The sequence below is a fragment of the Microtus oregoni genome, unplaced genomic scaffold, assembly GCF_018167655.1.
Source record: "Microtus oregoni isolate MIOR12 unplaced genomic scaffold, Mior012 000007F_ref0000211, whole genome shotgun sequence".
NCBI lineage: Eukaryota > Metazoa > Chordata > Mammalia > Rodentia > Cricetidae > Microtus > Microtus oregoni.
Genome location: NW_024543066.1, coordinates 13,895,951 through 13,910,682, shown reverse-complemented (window position 1 = coordinate 13,910,682; position 14,732 = coordinate 13,895,951). Strand labels below are relative to the sequence as shown.

The 14,732-nt window shown below is 36.3% G+C and overlaps 1 protein-coding gene across 2 annotated transcripts in view; it reads left to right on the top strand.

The window, feature by feature from the left end:
* The window catches only part of Ranbp2 (RAN binding protein 2), a 55,927-nt gene extending 41,597 nt beyond the window's left edge, over positions 1-14,330 (top strand). For both annotated transcript variants that reach the window (XM_041656244.1, XM_041656245.1), the window contains 9 exons: positions 1,144-1,314; positions 2,027-2,119; positions 2,491-2,669; positions 6,185-6,386; positions 8,279-8,380; positions 9,732-9,877; positions 12,068-12,341; positions 12,459-12,793; positions 13,151-14,330. In XM_041656244.1, coding sequence (XP_041512178.1) covers positions 1,144-1,314; positions 2,027-2,119; positions 2,491-2,669; positions 6,185-6,386; positions 8,279-8,380; positions 9,732-9,877; positions 12,068-12,341; positions 12,459-12,793; positions 13,151-13,456 — 1,808 coding nt within the window. In that variant the 3' untranslated portion in view covers positions 13,457-14,330. The remainder of the gene's footprint in view (positions 1-1,143; positions 1,315-2,026; positions 2,120-2,490; positions 2,670-6,184; positions 6,387-8,278; positions 8,381-9,731; positions 9,878-12,067; positions 12,342-12,458; positions 12,794-13,150) is intronic.
* The last annotated feature ends 402 nt before the right edge of the window (positions 14,331-14,732 follow it).

The following is a 14,732-nucleotide window of genomic DNA, read 5'->3' as shown; positions in this document are numbered from 1 at the left end:
CAGATCATTTATAGATATAAGTCACTTCTTGACTAGAACATTAAGCATATAGAATTTGTAGACATTCATTAAGAGCAAATGAGGGAAATATGTCCAGTATGCATCCTTACCTTGTAGGGGTAGGTACTACCAGTTCTCTAAAGTAACACCATCCAGTAGAAATAAAATATGATCTGTGTCTAAATTTTTTTGTGAGCAGCATAGAAAATGAAGAAATCGGTGGCATAAAAAAATGATCTATTCAATTTAATATATATGTACAAAATATATCATCTTTTAATAAGGATTTAAAAGAAAGTGAAGATATTTTATATTCTTTTTTATACCAAGCCATTAGAGTCCAGTGTGCACGTTCATACCTCTAGCACATGTTAGTTTAGTTTAATCACCTTTGAAGTGTTGGGAAGCCACATGTGGGTAGACTACCATATTGGACATGGTGGCTTTGGAGAATGTTTTCTCATAGTAGCTGGTACATGCATATTTCATAACTGGTTTAAGGCACTGGTTTATCAGTTCCTATAAGCTAGAGATTCTTAATATATCAGAAGAGACTTCATCTTCCTTTTTTCCTCTCCAAATTTTTGACCTTTCATCAGGTGGGAGTGGAATAGGGGTGTTTTTAGTCACAGAAATTGTCTTGATACATAAAGTATGACTGAAGAATGATTGTTTAATTTTTATCTAATTCCACACTTGGAAATATGCACGGAATGGATACATGCTATCACCTGCCATCCTTTGTAGTTAGAAGTTGTTTGCTTTCTTAAAGGAGCTTAGAGAACTAATGCAGGTTGGCTCTGGGGCATACTAATTTTATGTTAGATAATCCTGGAGGTACTTCTTTTCAGTTGTAAATGCATGGATACTTTGCTGAATTACTGTTTAGTATATACTTTTTGTATTATAGAAATTGTAATTTCCAATGACTAGTAAAAGAATTTTAAAAACTTTTGTATTCTGTAAGAGTTTTTAATAGAACACTAAATCAGACTCTGATTCACTTGATTTGTTCCAAAGTATGTGTTCTTATTTTATCACTGTGCTGTTTTAACCTATAGATAGGTTTCGTGTTTTGTTTTTTTTTTTGATTTTTATTAGTCTGATTACTGTGCCTTATCAGTTGTTTTGACTTGGTTACAGCACAAGAGAAGAATAAACCTGCAGATCCTCCTTCAGATACTGATGTTCTCATTGTGTATGAACTCACTCCCACTCCTGGGCAAAGAGCCCTTGCAGACAAACTTCTGCTTCCTCCAACTTTCTTTTGTTATAAGAACAGGCCAGATTATGTTAGTGAAGAAGAGGAGGACGGTAAGTCTTTCATTAACTGAAAACGACTCCTGGTGACTTTAGGAATTGGGAGTATAGTTTAATTATTTAAAAACTGACTTTTTGCCAACATGGCAGTGCCTGCAATCCTAGCACTTGATAGGGTCAGGTTGGATGGCTGAGTTTCTATTCACGGGGAGTTTCAGGCTAGTGTGGGTTATAGAGTGAGACGACCTCTCAATAAAGAAAGAAAATGTAAGCAGAGTTTTAGAATTTAGACTACTATCCTCAGAGGTAGGTGTTTACTCCATGATTATAAAATACTCAGTGGGTAGAATAATCAGAAGAATGGCATTCGTTAAAGAAACCCTTTAAAAAATGGTTATTGGCTGCCAGGCAGATGTTTTGAGGAAATTGGAAATAGTCATTATCCAGAAGTATTCAAAGTAAAAGAGGGAAACAGCAAACACCCTCAGAGTTCAGTGAGGTTATTAGGGCACTCATAGAAACGTTCGTTACATTGTGGGGCCGGGTGACGCGTTGGGAGCTGTACTGAAATGATAGAATGTCCAGAGATGAGGGGCGCACACTGGAAACTCAGACAGGTAGGAGGTGAAGGTCTCTGATTGGCAAAACTGAGTGCATTGTGGATATAGAGTGAAAGGGAGTGTGATGATCACAGCTAGGTTTGTGGCTAGGAAAACCTTGTACCTACTCAAATTCTCTTTCTCAATATAATGAATTGCATTTGAAGATGAAGATTTTGAAATGGCTGTCAAGAAACTTAATGGAAAACTCTATCTGGATGACTTAGAAAAATACCGACAGTTGGAAGAAAATTTAGCAGGTATGGTATGTTTATACAATTTTGATGTCCTATATTTTAAAGGTACCTCTTAGTCTTATAATATTTGTAATTGCCAGTTTTATTTATTATTAAATTAGTGCTCATTTAAAATATTTTAAAAATAATACTAATCAGAAACACTGATTAATTTTGGTATATATAATTTTTATTAAATTATAATTATTTATTAAATAATAATTATTAAATTAGTGCTCATTTAAAATATTTAAAAAATAATACGTGGCCATGGGCTGGCTTCGTGAGCATTCATAGTCATGCTTTGGAAGTCTTTAAATTGCTTTGAAAACCTGCAGACTGGCAATCGGACTGGATTTCTGATTGTGTCTGTTTGTATTGTGTGTCTTTTCCAGATAATGACAAAGACTGTGTTATAGTTTGGGAAAAGAAGCCAACAGTTGAAGAGAGAGCAAAGGCAGACACTTTGAAGCTCCCACCTACGTTTTTCTGCGGAGTCTGCAGTGATACAGATGAGGACAATGGCAATGGGGAGGATTTTCAGTCAGAGCTTCAAAAGGTTCATGAAGCTCAGGTCAGACTGTCTGCATTGTTCTCTCAGGTCTCTTGTCTCTGTGGATGGAGTACATTTTAAAATCTCAGTATCAAATGGTTAGAATTGGCCTTGGCAAGCATATGTGTTCGATTACATAAACAGAGCCATGTTACTATTCATGAATGAGAATACTAAAAATCACTAGGGTATCAAACCCAGATTAAACTACAGGCTTAGTATTGTATCAGTTAAAACATCACCAAGATTCTTTGTAGATATAAACAAATTGGTTTAAAATTTCTTAGCAGTTAAGTTATAGCTAATATGAGTTTTTTTTCCCATTTTTCTTTTGCGAAAGTAAATATTTTTTTTCACATAATATATCTTGATTGCCATTTTCCCTTTTTTACCATTCCCACCCCCTACCTCCAGTACTTTTCTACTCACCTCCTATCTGGACCCACTTGCTTTTTGTCTCTCATTAGAAAACAAACAGGCTTTTAAGGGATAGTAATAAAATAAAACGTAATAAGATAAAACAAAAAGTAACACATCAGAATTGGACAAAACAAACAGAAGGAAAAGAGCTGTAGAGCCAGTTAAAGACCCACTTGTTCACACACTCAGGAATCCCATCAAAGCCCTAAACTGGAAGCCATAATAGAGCTGTATAGGCCCTTTGCCTGCTGCCTCAATCTCTGAGTGTGTGTGTGCTGATCGCGTTCCTTTAGAGGGCCTTGTTTTCTTGGCGTCCTACACTTCTCTGACGCTTACACTTTTTCTGCCTCCTATTCTACAGGGTTCCCTGAGCCCTTAGAGAAGGAATTTTATAGAGACATCCTATTTGGGGCTAAGTAGTCCAAAATTTCTGATTAAAAGTTTTTAACCCTGAGGGAATAATAATGATGTGTCGTCTTCCTTTCTGAAGTGATACAGATACTTTGATCCAGCTTGTAGATGGTTCTGCATTCCTAGGAAAGATTTCACTTGGTTATGGCATAGTACAGTTTTGTATCATTTAGCTTCTATTTGTGTAAATTTTATTGCTACTTATAAAATGAATGTTCCTCAGTAGTACTGTTGAGTAGTTTTCTGATATTAACTTTAACTTCCATATAAAGATTAGTATTAGGCCTGGATAGTTAAAGTAGTCAATGCACCCATCCGCGTCAGTCAGCTGACAGAACACCACCAGGGGCCAATACCCTCTTCTGGCCTCTGCGGCTATCTGAACTCACTTGTGCATAATCTCTCTCACACATATAAGTAAAAATTAAAACCTAATACTGGGCTGGTAGTGGTGTCCCACACCTTTAATTCCAGGTAGAAGTAGGTATAGCTCTGAATTCAGGTCAGTCAGGGCAACATAATGAATCCCACCTTTAAAAAAAAAGTCAATGGTAGCATAAACAGATTGGAAAATACTTTCTGTGCGGCTATGTTCTGAAAGAGATTTTCAAAGTTCTAACTAAAGGAACTGTGGTTTTTGTTTTTGTTTTGTTTTTTACTTTGTTTTTTTGAGACAGGGTTTCTCTTTCTCTGTGTAACTTTGGAGCCTGTCCTGGAACTAGCTCTTGTAGACCAGGCTGGCCTCGAACTCACAAAGATCTGCCTACTTCTGCCTCCCGAGAGCTGGGATTAAAGGTGTGTGCCACCACTGCCCGACTGGAACTGGTTTTTTTTTTTTTTAAGATCTTGAAACCAATTAATTGAAGGTTTATTTGTAATATCTGTTAGATTATTTGTCTCTTTATTACTGAATGAGTTCTAATTGTGTCTAATGAGTCTAATTCTCAAATTTAAATTTGTAGATTTGTAGAATAAGCTTTTATTAATCAATTTTGGTATTGGAGACCGGACCTCAGACTGTAGTACAGGCCTGCTTTGACCTTCCTGGGATCTTCTTATCTTTAGAGTGCTGGGATCACAGGTGTTTGCTAGCACCACCCAACTCCATTATCAGTCTCTTAATACTTGTCAGTTCAGTACTGAAATACCACCTTCTTTGCTGTTTATTTATGATCAGTTTCATGAGTTTGTTTTGTTTTCTGTTTTGTTACGGTGCTCTCTCCCCATTCCTGCTCTCCTTCCTTCTTTCTTTCTTTCTTTCTTTCTTTCTTTCTTTGTTTCTTTCTTTCTTTCTTTTTTTGGTGGTCCTTGGCCCCCTCTCCAAACAGTGTAAATAGATTTTGGGTTCATTTCTCCCCCTTGTTGAATTTCTTTGATTTCAGCTCTTTATTATTTCTTTCTTGCCTTGGGTTTGGTTTACTCCTTGTCTTTTTCTCAATGTGGGAGGTTAAGTACAGATTTAAGAGCCCATTCATTGTTTCTGCAGATAATGTCGTACCTTAAGCACTGTTTAGCTATATACATTTTCATATGTGCTATTGTCATTTCTTTTCGGGTCAGAATGCTTTCTTGCAATTATTTTTTTTTGACCCATGCATTACATGGTTTGTATGCCATTTAAAAATGATGAGTTTGTACATAGCATTCTATTAGTGATTTGTAACTTAATTCAGTTATGATCTATGAGTACATTTATATTGCTCCATGTGTTGTTTTTATTAATTATTACAAATATCTAGTGAATAATCTCCTACAGAATGATTTAGTTGCTTTAGAAAAACTATGCTCTGTCAATCACCCCCTATCCTCTGTCAATGTCCAAATGCTTGACAAACATTCATCTTTTCCATGCTTGTCTGGCTCATGCAGAACTGAGACTGGGGGAGTTGGGTAGACAGGAAAGGGAATGAGAGGAGGTCAGTGCTATAAAACCATCCCTTCCCCCTTAATTCAGTTCACAGATGAAAAACTACTTGGGCTGTTGTGGTTATTTAATTTTTCAGAGTAGATGAAAAAGTTAATTTGTACATGAAAGAGTTAATTTTGGTTGTCTTTCTTTGTGTTTTTATTGTTTTTACGGAGAAAAATGATTAAGATGGTTCTTACCCTGCCTTTCTAGGAGGGTAAATTGATCTTTCATCTTGATCACACTTCTTTATCACTTGTAATTTTCCTGAATCTGCTTTGTGTGATAAAGATACGACCTTCTTTTTTGTTTGTGTGGTAGATACTTTTTTTTAACCTTTTATTTATTGTCTTGCTCCCATCCCTCCAACTTTCCATCCTCTCCCTAAACCCTGAGCATCGTTCTTTTAATGTCCTGTGTGTACTTCGTTTCCATGGTACCAAACCCAGGCTCTACTACCAAGATAAATCCCCAACCTGTAGTGGTTTTTATATTAAAACAACTCTGATTGAATAATCTTTTTACTAATGTTTATTATACCTTTTGACACTCATTTAATTAGTGAGGTGTGATCTAAGTTTATTGTTCATTTTTAGTTTTGCTTGTCTCTTCCAAGTTTTCATTACTGTTAGTTTTACTGCATTTTCAATGGTTACTGTATATAAAACACATAGCAAACTTAAGAAACTACTTACTATTTTTAATTAAGAAACTACTTACTAGTTTTCTATTTCTTCTTGTTTTGAGGGGAGGAGGAAATGATTTGATAATATAGTGTTTTATTCTTTCCTCTTTGCAGAAATCCCAGAATGAGAAAGTAACTGATGCATTTGATAAAGAGCATACAGGCGAGACTGAAGTAATAAATCCTTTTGTGTGTAAGTCTGAAGAACCTGAGTCTAACACCAAATCTGGTAGCTCATCCCCCGTTTCTGGGACTGTGGACAAGCCTGTGGATTTGTGTACTAGAAAAGAAACTGACACAGAAGTCCCAGGCCAAGGTAAAAGTTGGTCGTATGTTTATACTGTGCAATTTATAAAATACTGTCTGAATGTTTGAGAAAATAAACTTTTAAAGATATAGATTAGATAAGATAGATTAAGCTGAAAATGCTTAAGGTGAATATGGGAGCATAATGTTTTTGTCACAGTAATCATACAAGTCATATTGCCTTTTCTAAATATAAAACAGTAAATAGCATTTTATCATTTGGTTTACTTACTTACTTACTTACTTATTTATTTATTTTGGTTTTTTGAGACAGGGTTTCTCTGTGGTTTTGGAGCCTGTCCTGGAACTAGCACTTGTAGACCAGGCTGGTCTCGAACTCACAGAGATCCGCCTGCTTCTGCCTCCCGAGTGCTGAGATTAAAGGCGTGCGCCACCACCGCCCGGCCTGGTTTATTTATTTAAGTTATTATTTATTTTTAAAAAATGGAGTCTTTGTATAGCCCTGGATGACCTGGAACTCACTATACAGACCAGGCTGGCCTTAACCTCACAGAGATCCTCCTTTCTTTACCTCCCAAGTGCTAGGATTAAAGGTCTACACTGTCATTCCCAGCCTATCATTTGATTTTAAGATGTTAGGGAATACAAAGTATGCTGATTGACTGTCTGCATAGAAGAGAATTATTTGCTTGTATGGTCATCTTCTTGGTGTTATGTGATGTTTTTACTTGACTATTCTTGAGTTATATTAGTGTTATTTGTATGCTTTAGTTATAAATTATTATAGTAGGAGCTTAAAATTTTTATGATACTATAATATATACAAGCCTCAAAAGTCCTAAAATGTCCGTTGCAGTAATTACTCCTTATATTACTATGTGCCTCAGTTTTTCTAAGTTGGAAGAAATGTCTTTGTGAATTGTATTTCTTTATATATGGACATTATATTACCTATTTTTGGTTTTTTCCAAAAGTTGTCCCACCTTAGGAGGTCACCAATAGTACATTTATGGGCACTTTAGAATCTTAATATACTGGAACAAAAATGTAACTTCATAACCAAAACCTCTACATTTTCAGATAGAATTAAGTAGGCCAAAACAATTTTACAGATCATGAAACTATGCATTGGTGGAATTCAGACAAGGCCTCCAAACTTCGGGTGAGCAAACATATGAGCATATTTATAGTAAAGACAACACAAAAATTAGTTCAACTGCCTACTGCTGTTGCAGAGGATTTGAGTTCAGTTCCCAGCACCCATGGTAGGCAGCTCACCTATAACTCCAGCTCAAAGGATCCAATACCTTCATTCTGACTTATTTGGGGGCCTGCAGTGATGACCATCTACCCACACACAGACACATATAAACTCATAATTACAAATAATAAATGTTTAAAAAATGTTTGGTATAGATTTCTTCCAAGATCTTGCCTTTGCTTGTTTGAGGGTGGAAGAAACTTGACAAAGCAGAAACTAGTCCCACAACATAGCTTAGTGTGGACAGCTCTACAGCTCTGTGGTTTTTGAAGTGAATTTGGTTTAGAATTTGTGTTAGTTGGGACTAGAACCTGTAAACTTAATAATGTTACTAAATAAGCTTGAAGTTGAATGTATTTTGTAACATACAATGAGAGGCAGGCAGTTGTCTATGAGTTCAAGATTAGCCTGTTCTACAGAGCGAGTTCCTGAAAGGCTCCACAGCTACAGAGAAACCTATTTCAAAATACCAAAAACCAAACCAAACAAACAAAAAAGAAACCAACCCAAAAATTTGGCTTGAATTTAAAGGCATTTTAGAAGAATAAATACTAAGTTTTAGAAATGTAGTTTATAACATCCTCTCCTCTCACCTGGAATAGAGAGAATCCTGTTCCTTCTTGGTCCTGCGTAAGGTTTTGATGTGTGTATTAAATAAGAAATTCTTTTCTTTTTGTCAGGGGAAAGCAAGACTGTTCTGTTTGGATTTGGAAGTGGTACAGGACTGTCATTTGCAGACTTGGCTTCAAGTAACTCTGGAGATTTTGCTTTTGGTCCTAAAGGTAAGATGAAGAAGAAAGATATTAGTGATCATGTCAGCCAAGCGTAATTGAAAAAGGAGTCCTTTCCATGTTGTAATTGACAGTGGAGTGGCCTTGTCTTTGGTTTGCTTAGCGTTTTATTTGATGATAATACCTATAAGGATTTTTCTCTAATTTAATTCAATGCTGTTAGCCCTTCCTTTCTTCATATACAGGTATGCTGTTCAGTTTTGGGATAACCCCAATTTAGACAGCACCGTTCTTTAAATGTTTGTGTTCTTAAATTTGATTGTTAGTATTTCAGGATTTGTGATTATATATTTTTAAGCCAAATTGGATCTCTGCATTAGGGTTGTACTAATTTATTGTGCTAGAGTAAGTTATACATTAGTGTTCTTATTTATCACTGGTGTTTATGTTTTAAGATTTATTTGCTAGATGTGATGCTGTACACATTTAATCGCAGCACTCTCGAGGCAGAGGCAGGTTGATCTCTTGAATTCCAGGCCTACCAGATCTACAAAGTGAGTTCTAGGGCTGTCAGACAAAGAAACCCTGCCTCAAAAACAAACAATAAAAAAAACCCACAACAAACAAACAAACAACAACAACAACAAAAAACAAAACAAAGAGATTTATTTTGTATGTGTGTGTGTGTCTTTTGCTTACATGTATGTATTTTCACCACGTGTATGCAGTGCTTTTGTAGGGCAAATCCTCTCGAATTGGAGTCATGTACAGATAGTTGTGAGCTGCCATGTGGGTGCTGTTTCAAGTTTTATTAACATTATACTTCATTATATTTACTCATAAGATCTTTAATATTGTGAATATAGCACTATGTAAATTATTGTTTAAGATATTTGGAGAAGAAAATAAATAGTACAATTTAAAAATTAGTTCATGTATTTATATACTTCACAGGTCATGCTACATATAGAAAAACATTTAACTTCTAGAAATGATTGATGTGAATTTACGTTAGAATTCATAGTTTTACTTATGCTGAGTTGTTTTTCTTAAGACTGGGTCTTAGTATGTTTCCTTAGCTAGCTAGAACTCTATGTGACTACATTGGCCTTGAATTTACATAGACCCATGTGCCTCTACTTCCTGAGTGTTGGGATCAGAGGTGTGTGCCACAATACCTGGCTGCAGTTTTTAAAAATAGTATTTTATCCTGTAAATCTGCTGAAGCCAGTTGTGTTTCATAGGCGTTGAAATTTTCAGAATATTAGTACTTTAAACTTCTCAATTAGGTGTGTTTATGACATTATTGAAAACTAGATGTACTTAATGAAGGAATTGGAAAGTAATCTTCAAAACATAAAAAAGTCAAAATTCAAAGTTAATTACCAAATTTATTTATCAGATAAAAATTTCCAGTGGGCAAATACTGGAGCGGCTGTGTTTGGTACACAGTCAACAAGTAAAGGTGGTGAAGATGAAGACGGCAGTGATGAAGAAGTCGTTCATAATGAGGATATTCATTTTGAACCTATAGTCTCACTACCAGAGGTAAGTGCCAAGAAGTAAATGTTTTACTAGTAACCTGTCTATAAAAATTTTCCCTGAGTTGATTCTTCTTTTTAGTACTGCTACCTACATTTCTTCCCAGAACAGTTAAACATTAGATTTTCAGAGTTTTAAAACATTATTACTATTATTTATGTGTATGAGTCTTCTGCATGCATGCATATCTGTGTGCCTGTCATGTGTGTGCCTATTGTTTGCAGAGGTCATATCCCCTTGGACTGGAGTTACATACAGATGGAGTTACCGATGGTTGTGAGATGCCAGAGGGGTGCTGGGAATTAGACCCAGGTCCTTTGGAAGAGCATCCGGTGTTATTAACTGCTGAGCTATATCTCCTATCCAGATTTCCAGCCTTTAAGTAGAAATTGTTTTGAATTTTTCATGTGTAGTTCTTGGGATTTTATAGGGCCTTTTTCATGTTAGCAGTCACGTTACCAGTCAAGTGTACGCTCAATTTTGCCCTGAAGTTTTTTTTGTAAATGATGCTTGCTAAATTGTTTGTGTATGGGACTGGAGAGATGGCTCAGCAGTTAAGAGCACCGACTGCTCTTCCAGAGGTCCTGAGTTCAACTCCCAGCAACCACATGGTAGCTCACAGCCATCCGTAATGGGGTCTAGTGTCCTCTTCTGGCCTGCAGGCATACACACAGACAGAATATTGTATACATAATAAGTAAATAAATATTTAAAAAAAATAAATTGTTTGTGCAGTTTTAGAAATATTCTTGTTTTTTCTTTTTAGTTTTTTATTTTGTCTGTGTGTCTGTGTGTGTATGTTTAAAGAGTGGGGTAGGAGAGGAGTGAAGAAGTGGGTGTGCACATACCACAGTGAGTATGTGAGAGTAAAAGCAGGTATGTCCATTCCACGGTGCCATTAGAGGGCAGAATAGCTTTCCAGTGTTTGAAGTCAGATTGTCAGGATTATGTGGCAAGCATGTTTACTAACTGGCCATCTTGCTGAGCCATAAGCATTTTTATTATGCCTTTAGGAGATCATGTGTCTTCATAAAATAATTTTAGGGACGAAAGCGATAAAAGTTATTTTAGGAAAATTACTATGTCCATTTTTTTAAACTTTTATTTTATGTGCGTTGGTATTTTGCCTGCCTGTATGTCTCTGTAAGGGTGTCAGATCTTGGAGTTACAGACAGTTGTTAGCTGCCATGTGGGTGCTGGGAATTGAACCCAGGTACTCTGGAAGAGCTGTCAGTGCTTTTAACCTCTGAGCCATCTCTCCAGTCCCCATGACCATTTTCAATCTCAGTAATTACTATCACACACACAGCACTGCTGGGACTGGAGTCCCAGCATCCGTGCCATGCATCTCCCAGCTGCCAGGTGTTCTGATGCCTTTGGCCTTTATAGGCACCTACATCCGTGCACACATACCTACATACAGACACACACAAATAAAGAATTAAAAATTAAAAACAAGCATATTTAAAGAAACAATAAAAGGTTTGGAGAGATGGCTTAGTGGTTAAATCCCAGTACCTACATGGTAACTAACACCTGCATGTAACTCTGCTTCCAGGGGATCTGATACCCTTTTCTGGCCTCAGGGGCGATGGATGCATGCAGTGCATAGTTACACACGCAGAGTAAAGAACTATATACATAAAATGAAAAAGTGGCATAAAAATAGAGAGAATCAGCACTTTTGGGTGGAGCATTTGTTTTTTGAGACAGCATGTTGTTACATAGCATTACCTGGCCTATAATTCACTGTATATCCCAGACTGGCCTCAAACCTGTAGTAATCTCCCTGCTTCTCAGGCTCTGGAGTGCTAGGATTATTGCACATCCTTGCGAAAAACCACATTCCCTCTGATCTTTTATAACCTAGTCTTGCCTTGAACTCCTGATCCTCTTGCTTCCACATCCTCAGTGTTGGGATTATTGATGTAAACTGCCATGCTTGGCAAGAGTCAGCACTTCTGAAACCTCTTCTGACCTTTAAGGGCATTTTGTTTCACAAAGAGAAGTAAAATGCTATAAAATAGAAAAATATTTAATGATAAATCACATCTTTACTGCTTAACCAAGATTATTACTAGTCTGTAGTGTTGTTAGTTACTATGGTACTGTAAAACCTGTTGACATTGGTTAATGAAGTTTGTTATAAACAGCTGTTTATGTAGTAGCTTATATAATGCTTATCTGTTGTCATAGGTAGAAGTGAAATCTGGAGAAGAAGATGAAGAAATTTTGTTCAAAGAGAGAGCCAAACTTTATAGATGGGATAGAGAAGTCAGTCAGTGGAAGGAGAGAGGTATTGGAGATATAAAGATTCTTTGGCATACAATGAAGAATTATTATCGGATCCTAATGAGAAGAGACCAGGTCTTTAAAGTGTGTGCAAACCATGTTATTACCAAAGCCATGGAATTGAAACCTTTAAATGTTTCAAATAATGCTTTAGTGTGGACTGCCTCAGACTATGCTGGTAAGTTACTACCTTCAAATACCTTTTAATTTTATTTTCTGAAATGTCTAAAATGGACATAGTTTGTCAGTTACTTTGATATTAAAGTCTTTTCTCTCCCCATCCTTCCCTTAACAGATGGAGAAGCAAGAGTAGAGCAGCTCGCAGTGAGGTTTAAAACAAAGGAGATGACGGAGTGCTTTAAGAGGAAATTTGAAGAATGTCAGCAGAATATATTGAAACTCCAAAATGGACAAGTATCCCTTGCAGCACAATTATCAAAGGACACCAATCCTGTGGTGTTCTTTGATGTTTGTGCGGATGGTGAATCTCTCGGACGGATAATCATGGAATTATTTTCAGATATCGTTCCTCAAACTGCTGAGAACTTCAGAGCATTATGCACTGGAGAGAAGGGCTTCGGTTTCAAGAACTCTATTTTTCACCGAGTAGTTCCAGACTTTGTTTGCCAGGTAAGTGTCACTGTACAGACATCACGGTTAAATCTGCTAAGACTAGACCACACCAACTTGAGCAGGTTTTTCTTTTTGCCCCCATTCTCATCTTGGAAATTTTTAGTTTTCCCATACCATAGCTGGCTTGCACTTGACACTCTTACTCCTTTTCACACATTCAGATGGAAAGGCTTCAGATTTCTCATGTTTGTTACCTACTAGAAACAGAATGTAGGGAAAACCTCCCCCCACAAAACATGTATTTCTTAGTTTTCAAAATGTATTTTTAAGTAGGGCATTTGTTATTCACTCTGTCATGATGATTTCTGTATATTTTAATGTGTGAGTCAGTATTAACAGATTGTTTTGTTTCAGGGGGGAGATATCACCAAACATGATGGAACAGGAGGACTGTCCATTTATGGAGATAAATTTGAAGATGAAAATTTCAATGTGAAACACACTGGCCCGGGCTTGTTATCTATGGCCAATCGAGGCCGGGATACCAACAACTCTCAGTTCTTTATAACACTGAAGAAAGCTGAACATTTGGACTTTAAGCATGTAGTGTTCGGGTTTGTTAAGGATGGCATGGATACTGTGAGAAAGATCGAGTCGTTTGGTTCTCCTAATGGGTCTGTTAGTCGAAGAATTAGTATCACAGAATGTGGACAGCTATAAAATAATTTTCACCGTGCATTTTATCTATAGTAACAGTTGAATTCATGCTTAATTGTTACAGACAATATGGTAATTATGTTCATCTTTTGAAAACAGACATTTCTGATGTATAAATGTAAAATTGTAGCTTATAGCTGTTGTCACTTTTTAATGTGTGATAATTGATCCTGCATGGTATGAAATAAAAGTTTGAACACTGGTGTATTTCAGGTGTACTTGTGTTTATGTACTCCTGACATATGGATTAGAAATGGTTAATACTAATTTTGTTCAAAGCAATAGAGCTTCCCAGACTATTGGAGGAATGTTATATATGCAATCTTATTTTAATTCCTGTTCCTGCATGGTACTTACCATTGAATAAGGGGGCCACAACTCAGATAATTTTATTTTAGATTTAAAATATATATATGGTAATCTTAACTATTCGTGTGCTCATTTATGTATGGACTCATTTATGAATGGATAGAGCCACAGAAGATATGAATTAACCAAAGTGCTCTTCTGTAATTTTTATGCTCCTGTATAGTTAAAAATTAACTTTTAAGTAGAAATCTGTCTTTTCTTAAGCTATATAGTTCCCTTTTGAAGACATTAATTTTTACATTTTAAGTAAGTTGATCATCCCCCCACCCCCATCCTTCTTCCTTTTTTCCATTCACTTTTCTGTTACCTGTCTCTACTACCTCAGAAACTTCAGCTTGGTCCTGATGATAGAATTGAAATTTTCTCTAGTTCTTGTGATAAAGTATGAATATTTTTAAAAGATCTATACCATGTTGTTCGGTTAAAGATTTGCTTTATATTAGATTGTTGCAGTACCTTTTTCTGGTGACTTTTGTAGCAGAAATAAAGTGATAATTGATAAAAGCCATGACATTTAAAACATTGATTACTCGTGCATCTCAGTGTCTGTTCCTCCTGTGACGACGTGAGTGAGATGTTAGAGGCCAGCACTCTGAGCTCACACTTCAGCATCCAAGTGATAAACACTGAACAGCATGTTCTTATGGGCCTACTTGGTGTATAACTAAAAGGAATCTAGTTAGACCATAAAACTTTGTATTTTCCAATCTTGAGTATTGAGTCCTTTCTGTTTTCTTGTGTTTTACTATTAGAAGAGGGCAAGGAAGGTTCTGGCTTATGTAATGACTTGTGGGCTAGCATCACTGTGGAACATGAAGCAAACCTGCCTGTCCTTGTAAAGGGAACCGTGCACATTTAGTGACTTCTTTGGAAAACTGCGTAATATAAACTCATAAAAGTACTGAAACTT